This window comes from Lithobates pipiens, unplaced genomic scaffold (assembly GCF_037356315.1).
Source record: "Lithobates pipiens isolate NorthernLeopardFrog02 unplaced genomic scaffold, aLitPip1_a1.2 Scaffold_27, whole genome shotgun sequence".
Classification (NCBI taxonomy): Eukaryota; Metazoa; Chordata; class Amphibia; order Anura; family Ranidae; genus Lithobates; species Lithobates pipiens.
In genome coordinates, this window is record NW_027507788.1 from 217669823 (window position 1) to 217696684 (window position 26862).

Sequence of the window (26862 nt, forward strand, 5' to 3'; positions counted from 1 at the left end):
CTGCAGGGACTGAGTGCTCTAAGAGGGCCGGGGGGGGGGGTACTGTTGGACACTGTTGAGGGCAACTATGGGGGTCTGGAGTCTCTGCAGCAAGCTAGGGGGCACTGATGGAGGTTGGTAGGCACTGTGGGGACTGAGTGCTCTTAGAGGGCCGGGGGGGGGGGGTACTGTTGGACACTGTTGAGGGCAACTATGGGGGTCTGGAGGCTCTGCAGCAAGTTAGAGGGCACTGACGGAGGCTGGTAGTCACTGTGGGGACTGAGTGCTCTTAGAGGGCGGGGGGGGGATACTGTTGGACACTGTTGAAGGCAACTATGGGGGTCTGGAAGCTTTGCAGCAAGCTAGGGGGCACTGACGGAGGTTGGTAGGCACTGTGGGGACTGAGTGATCTTAGAGGGCCGAGGGGGTACTGTTGGACACTGTTGAGGGCAACTATGGGGGTCTGGAGACTCTGCAGCAAGCTAGAGGGCACTGGCGGAGGCTGGTAGGCACTGTGGGGACTGAGTGCTCTTAGAGGCCGGGGGGGGTACTGTTGGACACTGTTGAGGGCAACTATGGGGGTCTAGAGGCTCTGCAGCAAGCTAGAGGGCACTGATGGAGGCTGGTAGGCACTGTGGGGACTGAGTGCTCTTAGAGGGCCAGGGGGGGGTACTGTTGGACACTGTTGAAGGCAACTATGGGGGTCTGGAAGCTTTGCAGCAAGCTAGGGGGCACTGACGGAGGTTGGTAGGCACTGTGGGGACTGAGTGCTCTTAGAGGGCCGAGGGGGTACTGTTGGACACTGTTGAGGGCAACTATGGGGGTCTGGAGACTCTGCAGCAAGCTAGGGGGCACTGGCGGAGGCTGGTAGGCACTGTGGGGACTGAGTGCTCTTAGAGGCCGGGGGGGGGTACTGTTGGACACTGTTGAGGGCAACTATGGGGGTCTAGAGGCTCTGCAGCAAGCTAGAGGGCACTGATGGAGGCTGGTAGGCACTGTGGGGACTGAGTGCTCTTAGAGGGCCAGGGGGGGGTACTGTTGGACACTGTTGAAGGCAACTATGGGGGTCTGGAAGCTTTGCAGCAAGCTAGGGGGCACTGACGGAGGTTGGTAGGCACTGTGGGGACTGAGTGCTCTTAGAGGGCCGAGGGGGTACTGTTGGACACTGTTGAGGGCAACTATGGGGGTCTGGAGACTCTGCAGCAAGCTAGGGGGCACTGGCGGAGGCTGGTAGGCACTGTGGGGACTAAGTGCTCTTAGAGGGCCGGGGGGGGTACTGTTGGACACTGTTGAGGGAAACTATGGGGGTCTGGAGGCTCTGCAGCAAGCTAGAAGGCACTGGCGGAGGCTGGTAGGCACTGTGGGGACTGAGTGTTCTTAGAGGGCCGGGGGGGTACTGTTGGACACTGTTGAGGGCAACTATGGGGGTCTGGAGGCTCTGCAGCAAGCTAGAGGGCACTGGCGGAGGCTGGTAGGCACTGTAGGGACTGAGTGCTCTTAGAGGGCCCGGGGGGGGTACTGTTGGACACTGTTGAGGGCAACTATGGGGGTCTGGAGGCTCTGCAGCAAGCTAGGGGGCACTGATGGAGGTTGGTAGGCACTGTGGGGACTGAGTGCTCTTAGAGGGCCGGGGGGGGGTACCGTTGGACACTGTTGAGGGCAACTATGGGGGTCCGGAGGCTCTGCAGCAAACTAGAGGGCACTGACGGAGGCTGGTAGGCACTGTGGGGACTGAGTGCTCTTAGAGGGCCTGAGGCACTCTGGGGGGTTGAAGGGCACTGGGTGGCACTATGTGCGGTTGGGTAACACTACGGTAGGTGAAAGGCACTGCAGGAGGTTGAAGGATCTGCAGATAACTGGAGGCTGGGGAGGAGGGAGGCTGCGGCCATGCATGGTTGAGAACCACTGCCTTAGACATCAGATAATGTATCTTTTTCAAGCATACATCTTTTATTATAATTCAGTTAAGATGTTTAAAAATGAATAATTAAAGATCCATTACTGATCCGGATTCTTTATAATAAAGTCAGTATTAATAATTATTATACCGACCATAATTGGGAATCTGCATTAGTAGCAGTTGTTTTATTATTAATTTTCAAACATTTTAACTAAAACATAATAAAAGATGTATAAAAGATGTATAAAAGATGTATGCTTTAGATACATTAAGTGATGTCATATGTATAACATACCTTAAAAATCCCATTTAGGCTCATTATTGCAATTTACAAAGGATGTGTGTACCTCCCCATTGGGACAAATAACCTTCCCAGATGTCCGACTTTGTGTACCAAATCATAAACAAGTGCCGCCTTTCTTCCACCTCAGTGTGGCTGATCTCCTGCCGCCTCTTTGGCCGCGTACACACGGGCGGGCTGTTCGCCCAACTTTGTCCGCTGAACAGTGTTTCGGCGGACAGTCCGCTCGTGTGTGGGCTTTCAGCGGACAGTTTGACGAACAAGGTTTTTCGGAAATTCCGTAAAACTGTCCGCTGAAACCTTGTTTGAGCGAACAGTCCGCCCGTGTGTAGGCTTGTTCGTCAAACTAAGTTCCGCGCATGCTCAGAAAGGATTTACACGCCGAAAGTTATAATGCAGTGTATAGGACGTCGTATTTTTCGTCCCGTCGTACGTGCCGTTCACGTCATCGCGCACGGTTTCAGCAAACTGTTCGTTCGTCGTGTGTGGGCATGTCCGTCCATGCTAATTTTGAGCGGACTGTTTGCCGAAACTGTTTGACGGACAAAGTTGGGCGAACAGTCCCCGCGTGTGTACGCGGCCTTTCAGCCACTGCCTGGCTGTTTGCATTGCCTGTGGTCTCCAGGAGCGCGTTGGTTAAGGGTGACAACTCAGGAGCTGGGAAACAGTTGTCACCCCATAACCACAAGTGCTTGAGCAAGGACCCGTAAAAAGGAGTCTTATTTCTCTTTTAATATAGTGTTCTGTCCCATCGTCCTATGTACTTCGGAAGGCTAATTACACAGCCAGATAGAACACTCACTATAGAAAAGCATATGAGAGATGGTGCACATCCTGAAAAAATTTAAATATGGGATTGTTCCCCCAATGGGTTTTTTAGCAGTAGTTTAGTCAAAAATATTTTTTTTTTTATAAAAAAAATTTTTTATTGTATCAAAATGTAATTCAAATTTATGAATATTTTTAAAATATGAGCTCTAGTTACATATTGGAGGACATATTTCATGATACATAGCGATAGTCACACAATGGATCAAAACATTACATTACAGAATGCCATCCACATTGATACTCCAACGCGTTTCGACCCATTTAGTCATGGTCTTCTTCAGGGGGAATTTTTATTCTAAAAAGATATATCAAAACACTCAGATTTCTAACATATCATAACGTGCAAACGTCTACATACATGATATTGGTATATTTACCGCTAAAAAGTAGAAATGAGGAGACAATCAGAAGCAGGCCATTGCCAGAGCATTGTTTCAAGCTCGAAAGTCAATCCTTAGGCACTGGAGGGCGGCTGACCCTCCTGCGGTAAAGGAATGGTTGGCAGAGATGTGGGACACACTCCAGCTGGAAAAATATATATACCAACACAGGGGATGCCCAAATAAATTTGACAAATTATGGTCGCACTGGTTAGATACCCCGGGCATTTCGCCCATTGATTTAGTGCTTGGCGGACTTCTCACATAACCTGATCAAGGAACTAGAAAATGAGGACTGGAATGGTGGGGAAAGCTAAGCCACTTTGCACATAGGGGACAGAGATTATTAGCGGTGATAGTGACAGACAGACGCCTGGGGACAATAGTAACTTCTATCTATTACCAATTAGTACAGAGTGTTGAGTGTACAGAATGTGCTATTGAAACATACAGTACATGCTGAAACTTTGTGATAACTGATGATGTATTTCTGTATTGACTGTGAGGTCCATTGCTGGGTTTCTCTTCCTATGTAAACTGCATGTTTTCTCTCTACTTTGTTCCAGTAAAAACTTTATTTGAGGAAAAAAGAAAAAAAAATCAGAGGGGGCGGGGTCACCCATACATCACTGGGGAACCCCTGGCTTCCCTCACCAGCGTCAGAGGGGGCGGGGTCAGGTGACGGGTTGCCCCGCCCTGCTAATATAAGAAACGTCAGCGCTGGGATCCCTGCAGTGTCTCCGCAGTGGAGACAGAAGACGGATGCATGGACAGCGCTGGACTGAGAGATCCCCCATCGCTGGATATGATCATCCATCGCTGGACCCGGAGATCCGTCGCTGGATAGCAAGAGTGGATTAGCACCGCTGGAATCTTTTTTTATTTTTTTTTATTTTTAATAAAGGAATTTTTCAAAAGTGTGTTTGTCTTATTTAACCATTTTTACACTTTCTTTGTGAAATGGTAGGGGTACTTTTGTACCCCCTTACCATTTCAAACAGGGGGGGGCCGGGATCTGGGGGTCCCCTTGTTAAAGGGGGCTTCCAGATTATGATAAGCCCCCCGCCCGCAGACCCCCACAACCACCGCTCAGGGTTGTGGGGATGAGGCCCTTGTCCCCATCAACATGGGGACAAGGTGCTTTGAGGGGTCACAGACCCCCAAAGCATCCTCCCAATGTTGAGGGCATGTGGCCTGGTACGGTTCAGGAGGGAGGGGGGCCGCTCTCTCGTCCCCCCCTCTTTTCCTGCGGCCGGCCAGGTTGCGTGCTCGGATAAAGGGTCTGGTATGGATTTTTAGGGGGACCCCCACGTCAAATTTCTTTTTTCATTTGATGCGGGGTTCCCCTTAATATCCATACCAGACCTGAAGGGCCTGGTAATTGAATTTAGGGGAACCCCCACGCTTTTTTTTTTTTTATCAATGAATAAATGAATTGTCGGCTAATACAGAGAACACTCATTGAGTGTTCTCTGTATTACGGGACCCGACAATAGCCGCAAGTGATTTTAAAAGACTTTTTTTCCTGCACAAATGACACTTTGTGCAGGGACAGTTCTAAGCATGGGAAACATACGCCCCTTCACAGGCATACTACAGACACCCCCCAGGTACCACATTTAAAGGAATATTACACTTTTATTGTTTCACTTTAATCATTATTAAAATCACTGCTCCTGAAAAAACGGCCGTTTTTAAAACTTTTTTTTGCATTGATCCATGTCCACTGGGGCAGGACCCGGGTCCCCAAACACTTTTTAGGACAGTAACCTGCATATTACCCTTTAAAATTAGCACTTTAGATTTCTCCCATAGACTTGTATAGGGTGTTCCGGCTTTTCGAATTTGCCGCGAACAGCCCAAATTGTTCACTGTTCGCTGAACAGGCAATGTTCGAGTAGAATATGAGTTCGACTCGAACTCGAAGCTCATCCCTAATTGGAAGAACTGAGGACATTATTGGGGGGACTGAGGACAGTAATAGGACAAGAACTGGGTCGCTGAGGACATTAATAGGGGGAGAGGACAGTAATGGGGGCCTGAGGATATTAATTGGGCGGGGGACTGAGAACAGTAATTGGGTCACTGAGGGTCCCCCCCAATGCACCTTGTCCCCATGTTGATGGGGACAAGGGCCTAATCCCCACAACCCTTGCCCGGTGGTTGTGGGAGTCTGAGAGCGGGGGGCTTATTGGAATTTGGAAGCCCCCTTTAACAAGGGGGCCCCCAGATCCCGGCCTCCCCCCTATATGAATGGGTATGAATGGGTTCTTTATTAAAGAAAGAAAAGTGTCCCGCAATGTAAATTCATCGTCAATCACGGCGCCGACGGTCCAGAGAAAAAGAAAAAAAACTGAAAAACCTCCGCCTCCATAGGAGGTGTCCTACCGACTGCCGCCTTTTTGCTTTGACAGCTGTTATGTAGCAAATGGCGGGGTGCTCTGGTGACGTAAACGGGTGACCCCGCCCCCTCTGCCGTCACATGATGTCAGAAGGGGCGGGGCCACCAGGTTACGTCACTGGGTGGCCCCGCCTTTGGCTATATAACAGCTGTCACAGCAAAAAGACTGCACTCTCATAGAGGCGGAGGTTTTTCAGTTTTATTTTTTCTGTGGAGCGTCGGCGCCGTTATTGACGATGGATTTACATTGCGGGGCACTTTTTTTTTTTTTTTTGGATTAGTGCCCATCAGTGAAGGAGAAAAATTACCTGTTTGTAAAATTCTATAACAAACTATGAAAAAGTTTTTTTTTTCAACAAAATTTTCAGTTCTGGTTGTTTATTTACTAAAAAATAAAGAAGATTAACCACTTTCAGACCGGACCAATTTGCTGGTCAAAGACCAGACCACTTTTTGCGATTCGGCACTGCGTCGCTTTAACTGACAATTGCGCGGTCGTGCGACGTGGCTCCCAAACAAAATTAACGTCCTTTTTTTCCCACAAATAGAGCTTTCTTTTGGTGGTATTTGATCACCCCTGCGGTTTTTATTTTTTGCGCTATAAACAAAAATAGAGCGATAATTTTGAAAAAAACGCATTATTTTTTACTTTTTGTAATAATAAATATCCCCCAAAAATATATAAAAAAACATTTTTTTCCCTCAGTTTAGGCCGATACGTATTCTTCTACATATTTTTGGTAAAAAAATCGCAATAAGCGATTATTGATTGGTTTGCGCAAAAGTTATAGCGTTTACAAAATAGGGATAGTTTTATAGCATTTTTATTAATAATTTTTTATTATTATTTTTTTTACTAGTAATGGCGGCGATCTGCGATTTTTATTGTGACTGCGACATTGTGGGGGACCCATCGGACATTTTTGACACATTTTTGGGACCATTGTCATTTATACAGTAATCACTGCTATATAAATGCAGTGATTCCTGTGTAAATGACACTGGCAGTGAAAGGGTTAACCAGTGGGTGGCAGTGTAGGGGTTAAGTGTTCCTAGGGGTGTGTTACTAACTGTGGGGGGGGGGTTGGGCTTTCATTTAGTGTACACTGATCTCTGCTCCAATCACATGGAGCAGAGATCAGCGTCACTAGTTGCTAGGCAGAATGGAAAAATGTTGTTTATACAGCATTTCCTCCATTCGGCCGATCCGTGAGACGATCGCGGGGATGCCCGCGGCGATCGAGTCCGCGGGTCCCGCGACCGGACTCACGGGGGTCCCGACCAGCGCGGGAGTGCGCCGCCGGCGGCGCGCTCCCGATGGCACGGCGGCAATGAATATTGGACGTACATGTACGCCAATATGCCTGCCCGTGCCATTCTGTCGACGTACATCGTCGTGCGCTGGTCGGGAAGTGGTTAAATACCACCAAAAGAAAGCTCTATTTGTGTTAAAAAAAAAAATGTCATATGGATACAGCGTTGAATGACGGTGCAATTGTCATTCAAAGTGTGACAGCGCTGAAAGCTGAAAATTGGCCTGGGCAGGATGGGGGTGAAAGTGCCCGGTAGACAAGTGGTTAAGGTTAAAAAAAACATCACCAAAGCATCAAAAACACATGAAAAAAGCAAAATGTTGAAGCAGTAGGCACTTTAATATGTGTTAAAGTCAAAGCCAGGGACAGCCCGTCCATTAGGGGTGCCCAGGCGCTGCTCCCTCTCTCCAGGCCACCCCCCTATATGCAATGGATAGATTTTTGCTATAAATGAATCTATCCATTGCCGCCGCAGCCACCCCCCTATTCATGCGTCTGGCTCCTTTCAGAGCACCGGGTGCATGAATTAAAGTGGTCAATTGGCTGAAAGGACAGGCGATCCTGTTGGACGCCTAGGAGGAGGGGAGGAGACGCACAGCAGAAGCGAAAATAGTTTTTACCCCCCCAAAAAAGAGGAATTGGGACTTTAAATTGGCAAAAGACACTAAAAGTAGGTTAAAATTCTAAATGTATTATACACATGACATATAGATTCTATAAAAAAAATCATCTACTGTGGGTGGCACAGTGGTGTAGTGGTCAGCACTCTCGAATCCCAGCCACGACACTACCTGCCTGGAGTTTGCATGTTCTCCCTGTGCCTGCGTGGGTTTCCTCCGGGTACTCCGGTTTTCTCCCACACTCCAAAGACATGCAGGTAGGTTAATTGGCTTCTGTCCAAAATTGTCCCTAGTATATGAATGAGGACCTTGGATTGGGGGCCCCTTGAGGGTAGGGACTGATGTGAGTGTGCAATGTACAGGGATAGGGACTATTGTAGACACTCACTCAGGTTGCACTGGATGGACTGGTGTTTTTATTCAACCTCACTAACTATGTAACTATGTAACTATCTAGACATGATGATTGTAGAAACAAACAGAAACATAATTATTATAAAATAAAAAATGCAGAAAAACATAAATATAATATCTTGCAGTAAATTGTAAGATACATATATACAGTATAGTAGGTATCACTACATTGTCCGTTAGTACTTTACAGTGTCCAACATCCGGGATAAGTCCTAGCGGTACCCAACGCGTTTCAGGTTTAAAATTCCTTTCATCAGGGGTAATTTATATAGGAGAATTTGTATTCAAAATTGGGTTGAGGAGCATCACATTCAGGCAAAGGTGGCGACACTGCAGCAAGATCAATAAATAGAAGATGGTCCCTGAAAGGGTTTGAATTTAACCTGCATGGTTCAAATAGTAGTTCCCGCCACAGGGCAAATATAGGATCTTAGATCCTCCAAGTGGCAGTTATGAGTGAGCATAGATATCAGCTTTCAATCATGAAAAAGTTCTCCCAGTATTAATAGGGGCTGGATTCAGGTCAAAATCCTCTATTTATAAATGTATCTATAATAGGAGATCCAATGTCTCTTATTCCGGCTCTATCTCGGAGGATCCTTAGGACATACCATCCATTATGACCAGGGTTACCTTCAGCGGAAGCAAGGAGGAGAAGAGCCGCTGGCCAATGCCTGGATACCTGATCCCCACTGCCGCTCCTCGGATGCCTGCCAAAGCCCGTCGCTTAGATAGGGTAAGTGCCAGTGGACCGACCAGCAGATAGCGGGGGTTGGTTGTTTGCTGCCACCCTCCAAACCAAGAACCTCCAACCGCCACTGATCGAAGCAAGTGTAAATGAGCCCTAAATAGGGTTGCCACCTCTCCGGGATTCACTCGGACAGTTGGATCAGCTTCCATTGCTTTTAATTTTATTGGTGGGGGGATGCTTTAACTGGTGTACAGACTGATGTGGGGGGGATTATACTGGGGGACAGACTGACTTGGGGCAGATTATACTGGGGGACAGACTGACTTGGGGCGGATTATACTGGGGGAAAGACTGACTTGGGGCGAATTATACTGGGGGAGAGACTGACTTGGGGTGGATTATACTGGGGGACAGACTGACTTGGGGCATATTATACTGGGGGACAGACTGACTTGGGGGAGATTTTACTGGGGGGCAGACTGACTTGGGGCAGATTATATTGGGGGGCAGACTGACTTGGGGGAGATTATACTGGGGGACATACTGACTTGGGGGAGATTATACTGGGGGACAGACTGACTTGGGGCGAATTATACTGGGGGACAGACTGACTTGGGTCGGATTATACTGGGGGACAGACTGACTTGGGGTGGATTATACTGGGGGACAGACTGACTTGGGGTAGATTATACTGGGGGACAGACTGATTTGGGGCGGATTATACTGGGGACAGACTGACTTGGGGCGGCTTATACTGGGGGACAGACTGACTTGGGGCAGATTATACTGGGGGACAGACTGACTTGGGGCGGATTATACTCGGGGACAGACTGACTTGGGGTGGATTATACTGGGGGACAGACTGATTTGGGGTGGATTATACTCAGGGACAGACTGATTTGGGGTGGATTATACGGGGCGACAGACTGACTTGGGTCGCATTATACTGGGGGACAGACTGACTTGGGGCGGATTGTACTGGGGGACAGACTGACTTGGGGGAGATTATAATGGGAGACAGAATGACTTGGAGGAGATTATACTGGGGGACAGACTGACTTGGGGGAGATTATACTGGGGGACAGACTGACCATGTCTGATTTAACTTCGCTCCTTAAAGCGGTAGTAAACCCGCTATTTTTTTTTTTTTAACACCTGCAAAGCAAAAGGCATAATGAGCTAGTATGCACCGCATACTAGCTCATTATGAAATACTTACCTTAGAACGAGGCCCCGACATCTGGCACGATCCACGCCAAGGGAGCTGACATGCTCCCTCTGCGTTTCTTCCGGGTATCGCGGCTCCGACGCTGTGAGTGGCCGGAGCCGCGATATCGTCACTCCCGCGCATGCGCGCGGGAGATTTCATTCCGGCCGGCCGGACACTGCCGGATTTTCAGGCCGAGAATCCCCTCGTGCGCATGCGCCGCTGCAGTCAGCGGCGCATACCGAGGGGAATATCTCCTAAACTGTAAAGGTTTAGGAGATATTTTTTTTTACCTACAGGTAAGCCTTATTATAGGCTTTCCTGTAGGTAAAAGTTAAAAAAAAGAGTATACAACCACTTTAAGCTTCTCCCATTATTAACAAAATTTGGCCACACCCAATGTTCATCACAGGATGCTACATGTGCCACAATACTACTCAAAGGTGTCCCATACTGCAAAAAAAAATATTGAAATTGTCATGCGCCGCTGAAGTGTTCAGGTTTGGCTTGATGTGGCAACCCTAGCCCTAAAGCTCATTATATGTGTTCAGATCTACTCCAACTATGTGCACAATGAAGCCGTACCATACTTTCCATTTAAAAAGCATTATCATTGGTAGAGATGTGGACATCGGACCTGTAGGGGAGACAGTTGTTCATCCAAAATGGATAAAAGAGTTTGGGCCCAAAATAAAATAAAAAATAAAAAACTAGCTATAATATTTATATTTAAAGAACAACGTAGCTTTAAGAGTTGGGAAGCATGCATTTTTTAAAGCGCTCTTCTCCCTGACGTACTTTGGAAGTCTGTACTTTCTCGGTTTGATTTAGGCCTTGCAAGCCGTCTTTCATTCTGAAAGTGAAAAGAGCTATATCATCCAGTGATCGGCCCCTGATACAATCATGACAAGCCCTGCTGTCTGCAAGCGTCAGATTTATCATTTTTCTCTCCTCTCATAAAATATGTGTTTGTGCCAATTTCTTGCAGATTTGAAAGGCCGGGTATCTAAAAAAAAAAAAAAAAAGGAGAGGAAGCAGAAAACGGCGCGCACAGCCGTACGCCGCTTGTTCTGAAACTTTATTGCCTGCTATTATTTTCACCTCCCGTTTCCCCGCAACCTGACGGGCTGAAAGGAAAAAGTCTCTTTCCTGCTGCAGTTCTCTCCAAGGGTTACCCCGGCTACCTTCATTCAGTGGCGGCTTTAACCTGTTTGCTGCAAGAGCCGCTGTTGCGTTTTCTTTGCACAAATGCTTAACCACTTCGCATTCGGCATCCGGCATTTCTCACAATTCTAAAAAAAAATGCTAAAAAATGACTCAGAACCCCTATACATTATATATATATATATATATATATATATATATATATATATATATATTATTATATATATATATATTATTATATTTTATATATATTTTAGCAGAGACCCTAGAGAATAAAATAGCTATCGTTGCAATTTTTTATGTTATGCAGTATTGGAGCAGCACTCTTTCAAACGCAATTTTTTTTTTTTCTTAGAAAAAATATACTTTCATGAATTTGAATGCAAAAAAAATACTCAATAGATAACCCGATTTTTTGGTAAAATCTAAAAGATGTTGTTACGCCGAGTAAATAGATACCGAGCATGTCACGTTTTAGAATTGCGCACATTTGTGGAATGTGGTTTAGGCTCTTTTGGGGGGTGGGGGGTACAGGCCCCGGACTGGGACAAAAAAATTGGCCCGGACGTTTTGGACTGGGCAGCCCGATCCCTGCGGGAAGAGCGCGGTCACAGATGGGGGGGGGGGGGGGCAGGCGGTCGTTCGCATGAGCGGTCGATGATGGGGATGGGATATTCTGAGAGACATCCCAATCCAGCAAAGAGGCATTCCCATATAGCAAAGAGACATCACCCACCCGGCAAAGAGACATCCTCAATCCAACAAAGAGGCATCCCCATATAGCAAAGAGACATCCCCACCCGGTAAAGGGACATCCCTAGTCCAGCAAAGAGAAAGCCTCACACCAGCAAAGAGACATCCCCAGACCAGCAAAAAGACAGCCTCAGACCAGCAAAGAGACATCTCCAGACCAGCAAAAAGACAGCCTCAGATCAGCAAAGAGACATCTCCAGACCAGCAAAAAGACAGCCTCAGATCAGCAAAGAGACATCTCCAGACCAGCAAAAAGACAGCCTCAGATCAGCAAAGAGACAGCCCCAGACCAGCACAGAGACAGCCCCAGACCAGCACAGACACAGCCCCAGACTAGCAGAGAGACAGCCCCAGACTAGCAGAGAGACAGCCTCAATCCAGAACAGAGACAGCCTCAGACCAACACAGAAACAGCCTCAGTCCAGTACAGAGACAGCCCCAGTCCAGCACAGAGACAGCCCCAGTACAGCATTGAGACAGCCCCAGTACAGCATTGAGACAGCCCCAGACCAGCACAGAGACAGCCTCAGTCCAGCACAGAGACAGCCCCAGTCCAGCACAGAGACAGCCCCAGTCCAGCACAGAGACAGCCCCAGGCCAGCACAGAGACAGCCCCAGGCCAGCACAGAGACAGCCCCAGACCAGCACAGAGACAGCCTCAGTCCAGCACAGAGACAGCCCCAGACCAGCACAGAGACAGCCTTAGTCCAGCAAAGAGACTGCCTCAAACAAGCCAAGAGACATCCCCAGATCATGAAAGAGACAGCCCCAGCCCAGCACAAAGACAGCCACATATCAGCACAGAGACAGCCCCAGATCAGCAAAGAGATAGCCGCAGACCAGCACAGAGACAGCTTCAGTCCAGCAAAGAGACAGCCCCAGACCAGCACAGAGACAGCCCTAGTTCCAGGGCCAGATTAAGAACATCATGGGCCTGGTGCTGAGGATTTTGGTGGGGCCTTTTATAAACAATAAATAAATAAAAAGAGAGAGAGGGAGGATGAGAGAGAGAGAGAAAGGGGGTGAAAGAGGGGTAAGGGAGGGAGGATGTGAGAGAAAGGGGGGGTGAGAGAGAGAGGATGGGAATGACATCAACGCAGCCTGGCCAAGACAAGTGACGGAAGGCACAGAACCCAGAAGGAAGACCGGGTGAAGATGGAAGTGCCCGGGGCCCCGCCGGTTGATCACAGCACAGCACTGGAGGGCTCAGTCTGACAATTTAAGTGTACCCTAATGTGCTAATATGCTGTGCATACTTGTACATTATGGCATAACCTACCCCAGGGCCTCTAAAAAGTCGTAATGTTAGAAAAGTTTACTACCGCTTTAATATCACGAGCCTCTCATGGGGCCCCTACTGACCCTGTGGCCCTTGGGCAGTGCCTAAGTGCATAGTTGTCAACATTTCAAAAATATTTTCAGGGACGCTTTTCTTTACAAGTGCTATATTTATAGTAGCTGACATCCCCCGTGTTCCTCTATACATCACAATAGTAATTACAAAATGAAATAAGTACTAATAATGGGGCGGAACAAATATGAGGACTGTGAGGTTTCCTTTAGTTGAACTGACAAAAGTGCCCATTCTAGAGCTGGTAACATTGAGGATATTCAGTATAATTTTAAAGAACAGTTTTTGTGGGTAAGAGGCATAGGGGAGGAGTATGGATGGTATACAAGTGGGAAGTATGTGCAGGTGAGGGAGAGGAATGTGGAGGGTCTAACAGTGGACACTATGTACATGAGAGGAATGTAGAGGGTATGGCAGAAGGCACTTTGTACAGGAGAGGAGTGTGAAGGGTATGACAGTGGGCAGTATGCACAGCAGAGGAGTGTAGAGGGTATGACATTGGGCACTATGTATAAGAGAAGAGTGTGGAGGGTATGACAGTGAACAATATGTACAGGAGTGTGGAGGGCATGACAGTGGGCACTATGTACAGGAGAGAAGTGTGGAGAGTAGGACAGTAAGCAGTAATTACAGGAGAAGATTGTGGAGGGAGGGTATGACGTGGGCACTATGTATAGGAGAGGAGTATGGAGGGTATGACAGTGAGTAGTATGTACAGGAGAGGAGTGCGGAGGGTATGACAGTGGGTAGTATGTACAGGAGAGGAGTGCGGAGGGTATGACAGTGGGTGCTATGCATAGGAGAGAAGTGTTGGAGGTATGACAGTGGGCACTATGTATAGGAGAGGAGTATGGAGGGTATGACAGTGAGTAGTATGTATAAGAGAGGAGTATGGAGGGTATGACAGTGGGCAATATGTACAGGAGAGAAGTGTATGACAGTGGGCACTATTTACAAGAGAGGAGGAGTGTGTAGGATAGGATATGACAGCGGGCGTTATGTATAGGAGAGGAGTGTGTAGGATATGACAGTGAGCAGTATGTACAGGAGAGAAGTGTGGAGAGTATGACAGCGGGCACTATGTACAGGAGAGACGTGTAGAGAGTATGACAGCGGGCACTATGTATAGGAGAGAAGTGTAGAGAGTATGACAGCGAGCACTATGTATAGGAGAGAAGTGTGGAGAGTATGACAGTGGGCACTGTGTATAGGAGAGGAGGATGAAGTAATCTGGGAAGGAAAAATGTAAAGGTTTGTGGAAGGATGTTTAGGGACTGCGTAGTGGTTAAGTGGGCCAGACATGGATTGAAATTACACCAATTAAGCAGAGACCAGCCATAGTCGATCTATGTATGGGCTAGCTGGTTTTACACAAGTCAACCTATTAACCAACTTGAGTACAACCAGCCTGTCAGGTTTTCCCCAAAACAATCAGTGCTGCCAGCTATAGTTAGCAGCACTAATCATTGTAATGACTGGCAGAACACAATAACACTGCGGGAGTGATTGCCCCATTCACAGGTCAGCAGGTGAGAGGGTGTGTGGGGACAGGCTGGGGAGAGATACTAGTCAGTCCCTGGGTAGGCTCTGGTTAGTATCAGAGTCAGATACACACAGGTTCCATATGCCACGATTGTTAGAGCGAGAACAATAATTCTAGCACTAGACCTCCTCTGTAACTCTAAACATGTAACCTGTAAAAAATTTAAAGCAAAATCGTGCTAACTTTAGTGTTTTTTTTTTATGAATGAAACAGTTTCTTTCCAAAAAAAAGTTTGAAAAATTGCTGCGCAAATATCGTATAACATAAAAAGTTGCAAAGACCACCATTTTATTTCATAGGGTGTCTGCTAAAACAATATATAATGTTTGAGGGTTCTGAGTAATTTTCTAGCATAAAAAAAATGATGATTTTTACATGTAGGAGAGAAGTCTCAGAATGGGCCTGGGTGGCAAGGGGTTAATTATCATAAGTTATCTACAAATAATTATTATAAGCACTGTGAGTTCATCCTCTCCGTCTGCTGCAGAGTGTTCCAGCTTGTATTTATACTGTCGCTCTGTATGCAGCTTCTGACAGGCTGCGCAAGGAGCCCTGTATCTCCGGAACCATAGATGATAGCAGCCCCATATTTGAACCAGTGCTGGAGTGGGTCTTTAGCTACCTACCCCCCAAAGGTGGGGTCTCTGTGACTCCTGATCGCCGAGCTACAATTCTCAAAGTCGATCTTTTTTTTTTTTTTTTTTGGCAAATGGGCCTATCTTGAGAAAGGGGCCTGGAGCTGCAGCTCCAATAGCCCCTATGTTAATCCGGCCCTGCCTAGTTCAGCAAAGAGAAAGCCTCACACCAGCAAACAGACAGCCTTACACCAGCAAAGAGACATCCCCAGACCAGCTAAGAGACAGCCCCATTCTAGCACAGGAAGCACAGAGACAGCCCCAGATCAGTACAAAGATAACCCCATTCCAGCACAGAGACAGCACAAATCCACCTCCTTTTCCCGCCGCTACAGAGCAGGACTTTGGCTGTAACATACACTGGATCAGTTCAGTGCGCTCACTTTCCTCCCTGTTCAGCTGTCAAAGTGTGCCGGACGGTGTTAGTAAAGAGACCGCTGATGTCCCTCGAGTGCAGGTATTGAAGATGAGCTCAGGCAGGCGTGTTTGTAAACAGCAGGTGCAGAGCCCGCCAGGAAGACGGCACTGGGAAGTGCTAATCACAGACAGTGAGACATTTCTCGATCTCTGCAGCCGCGCATCGGGACAATATCTCACTGCTTGTGATTAGAGCTCCGCAATTCCACTTTCCTGGCGGACTCTGCATGTGCTGTTTGCGAACACACCTGAGCTCATCCTTAGTTCTCCAGCCGCCGGCCCGGGAGGTGCCTGTCCCCTGCAGGTGCTTCTCACCCGCCTTCTTCTGCACACCCTAGTTTGCTGGCGCTGACCCTGCTTTAGGCTAGGTTCACACTGCTGCGATGCGGGAACGCTGCAAATCCGCTGCGTCACATCGCATGCCTCCCGGCGGCAGTTCACACTGCCCTATGCAAACTGCTGGGAGTGTCAGTGAAAAGTTAATGACACCCCCAGATCAGTTCGTATATCGCAGTGCGATCTGCAAACTCGGACAGGAATCGGATTGCATGGTGTGAACACCCATGCGATCCGATTCTGCTGTGAACAGAAAAAAGGGTCCTGTGCGAGTTTGGGCCGGATGCGATGCGAATTCAGTCATACTATCTGTATGGCTGAACTCGCATCGCACAGAGATCGGATGTGATTTTCACTGCAGTGTGGTGCGAATCACATCTGATCTCGTCACCGCAGCAGTGTGAACCCAGCCTAAGGCACGGCCGCATATTAGCGGGAGGTGAGCGGTGGCCGCCGCTGTCTTTGTTAGCCCAGTCCGGACCGTGGTCTGTGTTAGCCCTGTTTGGGCCGCAGTCTGTGTTAGCCCAGTCCGGGCCGCGGTCTGTGTTAGCCCAGTCCGGGCCGCGGTCTGTGTTAGCCCTGTCCGGGCCGCGGTCTGTGTTAGCCCAGTCCGGGCCGCGGTCTGTGTTAGCCCTGTCCGGGCGGCGGTCTGTGTTAGCCCAGTCCGGGCGGCGGTCTGTGTTAGCCCAGTCCGGGCGGCGGTCTGTGTTAGCCCAGTCCGGGCGGCGGTCTGTGTTAGCCCAGTCCGGGCGGCGGTCTGTGTTAGCCCAGTCCGGGCGGCGGTCTGTGTTAGCCCAGTCCGGGCCGCGGTCTGTGTTAGCCCAGTCCGGGCCGCGGTCTGTGTTAGCCCAGTCCGGACCACGATTTGTGTTAGCCCAGTCCGGGCCACGGTCTGTGTTAGCCCAGTATGGGCCGCTGTCTGTGTTAGCCCTGTCCGGGCCGCGGTCTGTGTTAGCCCTGTCCGGGCTGCGGTCTGTGTTAGCCCAGTCCGGACCGCGATTTGTGTTAGCCCAGTCCGGGTCACGGTCTGTGTTAGCCCAGTATGGGCCGCGCTCTGTGTTAGCCCTGTCCGGGCCACGGTCTGTGTTAGTACTGTCTGGGCGCATGGTCTGTGTTAGCCCAGTCTGGACCACGCTCTGTGTTAGCCCTGTCCGGGCCATGGTCTGTGTTAGCCCTGTCCGGGCCATGCTCTGTGTTAGCCCTATCCGGGCCGCGGTCTGTGTTAGCCCAGTCCGGGCCGTGCTCTGTGTTAGCCCTATCCGGGCCGCGGTCTGTGTTAGCCCAGTCCGGGCCGTGCTCTGTGTTAGCCCTGTCCGGGCCGTGCTCTGTGTTAGCCCTGTCCGGGCCGTGCTCTGTGTTAGCCCTGTCCGGGCCGCGCTCTGTGTTAGCCCTATCCGGGCCGCGCTCTGTGTTAGCCCTATCCGGGCTGCGCTCTGTGTTAGCCCTCCACAGATCGTGCTCCATTAGCTTCTTTCTTGGCCACAGTGGATGGGGAAAGTGACAGCTGGACCCAGAAGTGATGTTTTACGCCTCGTTTCCTTGTTCTTAGTAGGAAGGAGAGATCAGGGAATAGACGTTCACTCTACTTGGCAGCACCTGCCATGCGGGTCCCAGACCAACCAATGGAGGGGGGAGGGGGGTAATCGACCTTTGCCAGTTGGCTTTTCTCATTTACACCCATTCCTGGCTGCTTTAGCATTTGGGAGCCTGTGTGAAAGCCCCGCTGCTGCTGACGTATCACGTACGCATATAACAATGAAAGCATGCAAAGTCTGCAGGCACCCCAGATGAATTATACCGTTTTTTTGTGTTTTTTTTTCAGGTTATTTGGGACCTTGATTTGGTAATAAATGCTAATGCCATTAATGCTAATGAATAAAATATTATTAAAGGAAAACAAGTCCAAAATAATAATAAAAAATAAAAAAAAATATAAAAAATTTATATATATTTTTTTTTAATTCAGTGGTATATTTTCATGCAATTGCCATGATTCACCATAACAAAAATATTCTTCTACTCCTGAAATACACGCGGGATACATCACTTGTTGTTGGTACCCAAGGTAGGGCCAACAAAAAAAAGAAAAAAAATAATAATGAGCATTTTGCTTTTTTTTTTTTTTTTTACCCTAAAGTTTGATTTATAAAGAATTTGCATAGCCTTTCACCCAGTTAAAGTGCTTGTACATTTTTGTCCAAATGGGGCAAACAATGAATGTAAATAGGCTATATATTGTATGTAAATCATTTATTGTATGCAGAAAACAATACCACATTTGTCCACTAGCTGGAGCTAAGTACCTTAGGATTTTTCCATAATATACTACACCATCTAGAGGTGAAATGTGGTAGTTTCCATTTAAAATCAAGGATTTACTTTCGAACAGCACAAGATAACGCTTATTTACATATTATTTATTGTTTTTTGGGGATTTTTTTGTTTAGCCCAACTCCAGGTACTGCCTCCCCATCTGTGATCTGCCCTCATTGTGGCTGATCTCCTGAAGCTTCTTTCAGACACTGGCCATGTATTGATGTAGTCTCCACCAGGGCCTGACAATGCAGGAGGGATAGCGTGACAACACAGGAGTAGAATTATAACACAGTTGTCACCCCTCACCACAAGTACCTGAACAAGAACCTTAATGACAGGTTGAAGTTTTTGGTGAAATTACATGGTAAAGCTTATTATGGAACTTCTCGAAGGACTCCTCCCCATATGTATGCTTTTTTAAATTAATTTTTTAGGCCAGTTATGTGACAAGCAGGTTCTCTTCATCTCCTCTCCTCTCATAATGGAAGACTGAGGACATCCTGTGGTGAAAAACAATTACTACAGGGGGCGGCACTGTAGAGGGGGTAAGTATTGCAGCAAGAGTTTTTCTTTTTTAATTTTTAAACTGTTTGGAGTAGCTTTAATTGAAAAAAAAGAAGAAAAAATAGCCCAGGGTTGGGCTTTATTATGCTCTTTCGTGGAGGTGAAGTTTAAACTAAGTTCTAATTAAAAGCTGTGTATGCAACTGTCTTCCAGGAGTTCAGATTTCATTCTTGATTGAAATTCTCTACTGATACATTATTATATTTTATTGTATTTTATGCTGAGTTCCCGGGTCTGTACACCTGCTGTGCCCATTATGAGGAGTTCCCACCATCCCTGTGCTGAGTTCCCGGATCTGTACACCTTCTGTGCCCATTATGAGGGGTTCCAACCATCCCTGTGCTGAGTTCCCAGGTCTGTATACCTGCTGTGCCCATTATGAGGGGTTCCCACCATCCCTGTGCTGAGTTCCTGGGTCTGTGCACCTGCTGTGCCCATTATGAGGGGTTCTCACCATCCCTGTACTGAGTTCCTGGGTCTGTACACCTGCTGTGCCCATTATGAGGGGTTCCCACCATCCCTGTGCTGAGTTCCTGGGTCTGTACACATGCTTTGCCCATTATGAGGGGTTCCCACCATCCCTGTGCTGAGTTCCCGGGTCTGTACACCCGCTGTGCCCATTATGAGGGGTTCTCACCATTCCTGTGCTGAGTTCCCGAGTCTGTACACCTTCTGTGCCCATTATGAGGGGTTCCCACCATCCCAGATGGATTTTAATAGTTGTTTAATATATATATATATATATAAATAGTTTAATTTTACATGTTTGTACCCAGTTCTATTCATTAATTTATTTTTATGTATTCTATTTTATTCTATTTATAGGAACTGTGATCTTCCTTCTATTCTATAAATAGAGTGACAGCTCCTCCTGAAGCCACGCCCCCCGCCGTCCTTCCTCCACTGAGCCGCCCCGTAGAGCGCCGCGCAGTTCCTCCGCCGTCCTGCAGGTGTCGCTGTGCGGAGCGCTCCTCACCGGCGGCCGCTCTGTGTTCCCGGCAAACTCGGTGGCGGAGGTGAAAGGTGAGGAAGATGGCGGCCGCCTTTATGGAGGAAGAGGTGGACAACGATGACTACTACGCGCTGCTAAACGTCAGGAGGGAGGTGAGCCGGGCCGGGGGGGTGATGGTGGAGGGGGGAGGGCCTGTCTGGGGCGGGTGGTTGGAGGAGGAGCGGGGGTGAGGGGAGGAGAGGGAGCCGGTGTGGAGAGGTGACCCCGGGACATGACAGCCGGTGTGTGCGCCGGGATGAGGAGGATCTTCGTCCAATGACAGATGAGGAGAGGAGCACAGCGCCCCCCACCGCCCGCCTTCACTGGGAGCATGACTGACCTTCCTGGAGGGTGACAGGACTCCAGGGGCCCCTCCCCCTTGTCATTGGCTCCTGGGGCCCCTCCCCCTTGTCATTGGCTCCTGGGGCCCCTCCCCCTTGTCATTGGCTCCTGGGGCCCCTCCCCCTTGTCATTGGCTCCTGGGGCCCCTCCCCCTTGTCATTGGCTCCAGGGGCCCCTCCCCCTTGTCATTGGCTCCAGGGGCCCCTCCCCCTTGTCATTGGCTCCAGGGGCCCCTCCCCTTGTTCTTGCCTCCAGGGGCCCCTCCCCTTGTTCTTGCCTCCAGGGGCCCCTCCCCTTGTCCCCTCCCCTTGTTCTTGGCTCCAGGGGCACCTCTTTTGCGGGGTCCCTTTATCTTTAGCCCTGGTGAGTCCCCCCCAATATATTTGGCCCCCATTTTTCCTTTACCCCAGTGGGTCCCCTTATCCTTGACCTCTGTGGGCCCCCCTCCTCCCACTGTACTTGACCCTGGGGTATTCCCCTTAACTTGGCGCTGGAGACCCCCCCTTTATCCTCAACCCCGGTGGTCCCCCAATATATTTTGGCCTAGTGGGGCCCCACTTTATTTTTTCACCCTAGCAGGTCCCTCCCATTATACTTGGCCCTTGGGTGTCCCCCCCCTCTTTATCCTTGGGTACCCCAATGTATTTGGCCCTAATGGGGGGCCCCATTACATCTGGCTCTGGGCCCCCCTTAGTATCCTTGTCCCCTCACTGCAGAGGACTTTGTGCCGCTGTCCCTCATTTCTAGAGACTCTGAAAGTTCTCTTGTCTATGGCAGTCTGCTTTGTAAGGGGGGGAGGGGGCCATACTTATAGTAAGTGGTCTCTGGGGGCTCCTTCATTCCCATTCTATACATCTGCTGGGATGTAGTCATTGTACACTAGGGGTGGCGGGGGGGGGGGGGGTCCGCTGTTGTACATTGGTGCTCCATTCACAAATAACGCACACGCCCGGGTGCATTGTGGGTACACGTCACACCTTTTCCTGAACATTGCTGCAGTGTGCATGAGCCCCAAAACTCATTCTTATCAGCAAAGTATCTTACATTCTACCCCAACCCCCCCCCCCCCCAACCCTAACCCTTTCTATTCCTCCCCTCCCCCGGGTTCTAATGAGGAAAGGAAAGTGGAAGGGTTTGCATCCCTCTAGACGTGATTTCCCTTTGGGAGTGTCCCACCAAAAATGACATTGTTGGTAGGGGATGGCCAAAATCTGACTTTTATCTCAGTGCCGACTTCTGGGACAATCAGTCAGCCAATCACACAAGCAGGAAATTACGTTTCTGGGGCGACTATATAGCAATTTACAGAAAATTGTAGCTGCAGATTGAAAAGGAAAGGCCATTTTTAATAACATTCAATTACAATATGACTTGTGTAGCGATTTGAATATACATGAGTAATGTGTGTGTGTGTGTGTGTGTGTGTGTATATATATATATATATATATATATATATATATATATATATATATATATATATATAATATAATATAATATAATATAATATATATATATATATATATATATATATATATATATATATATATATATATATATATAATATATTATTCTATTTGTTCCCCATGAAAACAGAGTTACCCTTTAACGTCTTCAGATCCAGGCTATAGCCAAATGACAGCTACAGCGCCCACGTCCTCCCGTGCCCAATCGGCCTGCGCGCTCCCTGCAGGGCACACGCGTGGCGCGCTCTGTGATCAGCGCCTCTATGAGACTCAGTTGATTGGAGTAAGGGGTCGATCCCGACCCCTTACTATGTGATCAGCTGTCAGGCAATGACAGCTGATCATGTGATGTAAACAGAGGCGGTTATCAGCTATTTTTTCCTCCTCGTGCTGATAGTGTGAGGAGGAAAAAAAGGCCAATCACCGGCGGCTCTCAGAGTGACATCAGGAGAGGAGAGCTCCCGCCACCCATCAGTGCCACCTTATCTGTCCCTATCAGTGCTCACTAGAGCTGCACGATTCTGCCTAAAATGAGAATATATATATATATTTTTTTTGCTTAGAAGATAGATCCCGATTCTCGTGGCGTCTTGTGTGTTATTTTTTTTTTTATATATTAATTGAAGTGTATTTTATTCCCCAAAAATTGTGTTTGAAAGAGCGCTGGGCAAATACAATGACATAAAATATTGCAGCAATTGCCATCTTATTCCCTAGCGTCTCTGCTTGTGTATGTATGTGTGTGTGTATGTATGTATGTATGTATGTGTGTGTGTGTATGTGTATATATGTATATGTATGTGTATATATATAATTACCCTTACAATTTAGTTTTTTTTTTTTCTTTACACACAGAAGTTTGTAACTAAGCTTCCTTCTTAGATCAAAGTGATAATGTTTCTTTATTAAAGCGGAGGTCCACCCTAAAATGGACCTCTGCTCATCGGAATCCCCCCCCCCTCCGGCGCCAAAATTGGCACCTTTCAGGGGGGGAGGGGGGTGCAGATACCTGTACAGTACAGGTATCTGCACCCACTTCCGGGATAGCTGTCTGCGGAAAGGGGCGTAGATTACGCCCCTTTCCGCAACTGCCCGCCCCTTTCTGCAAGTGCCCCGCTGCCTGCTGGGAAACACACAGATCCCAGAGGCAGCGGGGACCGTCCGGATTGCTCCGCGCGGCTCGCGCATGCGCAGTAGGGAACCGGGAAATGAAGCCGAAAGGCTCCATTTCCTGATTCCCATACCCAACATGGCGGCGGCAGCACCCGAGTGTCGATCTAGAGATCGGCTTCGGGTGCCGACATCGCGGGCGCGCTGGACAGGTAAGTCCGCAGCTGCAGTATTTGTAGCTGCTGACTTTAAAAAAAAAAAAAAAACGCGGAGTCCCGGCGGACTCCCGCTTTAAATACTTGGCAGACTACCTGGATTGTTTTCTTTTGACACCTGAGTGAGCAGATAAGTCTCTCCATTTGTTATATGAAAGAATCGGCAATAGAGATTGTCAGGGGGGGTTTCAATCTAGATCACGATATTTTTATTTATTTTTTTTAACGATTAATTGTGCAGCTCTAGTGCCCACCAGTTCCGCCTCATCAGCGCATATCAATGATATATATATATATATATATATTTATGATTTTTATTTTTTTTAATTTCTTTTGTTTAGCAATGATAAAAATGTCATTTGGGTACAGTGTTGTATGACCGCGCAATTGTCATTCAAATTGCGTCAGCGCTGAAAATTGGCCCGGGCAGGAAGGGGGTGAAAGTGCCCAGTAAGCAAGTGGTTAATGGGATACAGTGATTTAACCTCTTGTGGACCCGCCCGCCTGTACTACAGACGAGTGGCCTGTGCAGGCAGAGTGCCGCACCTCTATACTGATTCCCGCTTCCAGGTTTAGCGATGATTGATTCATGGTATCCAATCACAGCCCAGAGCTTTGTGTTGACAATAAACGCAGGGCTCTACACAGAGGGAACAAAAAATGCTGACTATGACCTAGAGTTGCACAATTAATCGTCAAGAATCGTCATCGCAATCTTGACTAAAGTGTTTCATAATTAATTCTTTGCATAGAAAGATCTCTGCTCTTCTGAAGCCACAAATGTCAAAAGAAAGGAAGAGAAAAACCAGGCAGTCTGCCAAGAATCACAACATTCTTTATCAGATGAACTTAAGTATAAACATTGTAACAATTTGTCAATGGAATAGCCTTTGTGTGTAAGTGAAAAAAGTTTAACCACTTAAAGTGGTTGTAAACCCTTACAAACCACTTTGACCTACAGGTAAGCCTAGATTAAGGCTTACCTGTAGGTCCAAGAAATATCTCATAAACCTATATGGTTTAGGAGATATTTGCCCAAAAACGGGCACCGCTGTCTACGGCGCAGGCGCACTGAGCGCGGCATTCTCAGCGACGGAGCTGCCGAGTGTGTCGGCTCCCGTGCGCATGCGCGGGAGTGACGTCATCGCGGCTTTGCCGAATGACAGCGGCGGAGCTGCGAGACCCCACCAACAAGATGGATGCGGCGGACTACAGGGGACAGCGGTGACTTCGCTGGCTCCTGTGTCAGGTAAGTGACACATAATGGACTACGATGCGATGCGATGCATAGTAGTCCATTATGCTTTACCTTTGCAGGGAATGAAAGAGGAAGTAAACTCATCAGGGTTTACTTCCTCTTTAAACACTAAACCTTTTTCTGACATTTGTTGATTTCAAGTTAAAATCTTTTTATTTTTTGCTGGAAAGTTACTTGGAACCCCCAAACATTATAGAATATAATATATATTTTAACATTTTTAAGTTGGGCCTCTTTAAACCCCCTTCCTGCTCAGACCAATTTCAGCTCTCAGCGCTTACGCACTTAGAATGAGACTTGTGCGGTCATACAACACTGTACCCAAATTACATTTTTTAACTTATTTTTTTTTTTTTTTCAAACAAATAGAGCTTTCTATTGGGGGTATTTTTTATCACCATTTTGGGTTTTTATTTTTTGCTAAACAAACATTGATATTCACTAATGAGGCTGCACTGATGGGCACAGATAAGACGGCACTGGAAGATGGCACTGATGAGCCCTGGTAGGTGGCATTGATAGGCAGCGCTAATAATGACGCACTGATTAATTTATAGGCTTCACTGATAGGTGGCGCTGATGGGCGCTGGTAGGTACCTTCACGATCAGGACCTATGTCCCTCTCGCAGTCGCCAGTGATCGGCTTTTTTCTCTCCTCGTGCTATCAGCGTGAGGAGGAAAAATAGCTGATTACCAGCTTTGTTTACTTCAAATGATCAGCTGTCATTGGCTGACAGCTGATCATGTGATAAGTGTACGGGATCGACCCCCCTCATTGACCGTGCACACCCTCAGATGAAGTCAGGAAGTGACGAAACGCGTCAGCTTGATCTACTGCAAGTGACGCGTGCGTTCCACGGGCCGAAGAACCAGGAAACCGACCGCTGCTGTACACAGCGGACGCTCTCTTACCCTTTCCGTGACCGGGAAAAGTCAGACATAGTGCACTTTATTCTTTGCTGCATTTTTATTATCTGGTACACTTAACTTGCATCGGGGGGGGGGGGGGGAGGGGGTGATTTAATCAACTTTTTAAGAAAATATAAAACTGTTTTGAATTTTTAAAATTTTTCAAAGAGTGACAGCTCTGAAAGCTGATAATTGGTCTGGGCAGGAAGGGAGTGAAAGTGCCCAGTAAGTAAGGGAATAAACCAAACTTTATAATGACTTTATAATGTCTGTTGTAGATCTTTTGTTTGTTTTTAGGAGAGATTTTGTATGAAGTGTGACTTTTGGGAGGAACAAGCCGTCTTCTCTGGGTTTGTTATTGACAGTCTAAGGTCAGACTTTGTTGCAGACCTTTCTGATGCGAGCGCTCGGGGGGGAGGGGGGAGGGGATGCTCCGCCTTCTATCCGCAGTTCATCAGTCTCAGTGTTGTGATAACGATAAGCAGAAAATGTGATTTCCGGGAGCCTTCTGTACACCGCGTACCACTGTGGATGGGGGAGAAGTAAGGAGAATAATTGTTTGTAGAATATTGTCACTGGCTGTACATTTGGTAACCTTACATTACAAAACATCTCTCTGTATATTTAAAGTGGTTGCGAAGGATAAAGGTTTACTTGGGTTAACACTGAAGCCGTACGTCTGGTATTGTTTCAGCAAGCGATTCTTTCTTGCAAAAGTGATCGAAGTGGTATGTTAGCCACCCCACACCCTGCCGCTCACAGGTGTTTCTCAGGCTTAAAGCGTTTGTTACCGTAAAAGAAGGGGGGGAGATCATGTTCTATTAAAGCATGTTATACAGCACAGTGCTAGTGCTTATGCTGTGCAATTTGGCATCTTCTATCACCTAAAAAACCTGTCTGATCCTGCCTGGCTATGCCCCCCCCCCCCCCCACGTAGACTGACAATTGATCACGGCTGCTGAGCCCTCACACCGCAGTCAGTGCCTTTTTTTTTTTTCTCCTGTCTGTGTCCCCCTCCCCCTCTCTGCCTGTCTGCTCTTTCCACTCCATGATTACCCCCCGATGCAATCATATCTATACTATGATCATGCCATCCCATCTGTTATATAATGCTATGTGTGTGTGTGTGTACATACATACATACATACACCGTATATTATAGCAGCCACTGGCACTCACGTGACTCGCTCTCTTGCTATCCTCCTGGCTGATGATTTTCAGATTGTTATACGGTACTTTTTGACAGCCGATTTCTGAATTTTCGAACAACGAAAACTGAATGTGCGAGTCATAAAATTTTAATCGTACGTGAACACATCTGATTTTCGTTTAATTTTAGTACAGTTTTCGTCCGACAAACATTGTAAGAGAGAGACTACGCATGCTTGGAAACAAAAGAATGCATACCAAACTATTTCACACATTACATGACTTCTGAAGTTGAATTCCGTCATATGA

The 26862-nt window shown here is 47.7% G+C and overlaps 1 protein-coding gene across 1 annotated transcript in view; it reads left to right on the forward strand.

Moving 5' to 3' along the window:
- The first annotated feature begins 20067 nt into the window (after positions 1 to 20067).
- Positions 20068 to 26862, forward strand: part of DNAJC11 (DnaJ heat shock protein family (Hsp40) member C11) — a 242072-nt gene continuing 235277 nt past the window's right edge. Inside the window, 1 exon segment of the mRNA XM_077458259.1 lies at positions 20068 to 20220. Within this exon segment, the coding sequence (XP_077314385.1) occupies positions 20149 to 20220 (72 nt within the window). The 5' untranslated portion in view covers positions 20068 to 20148.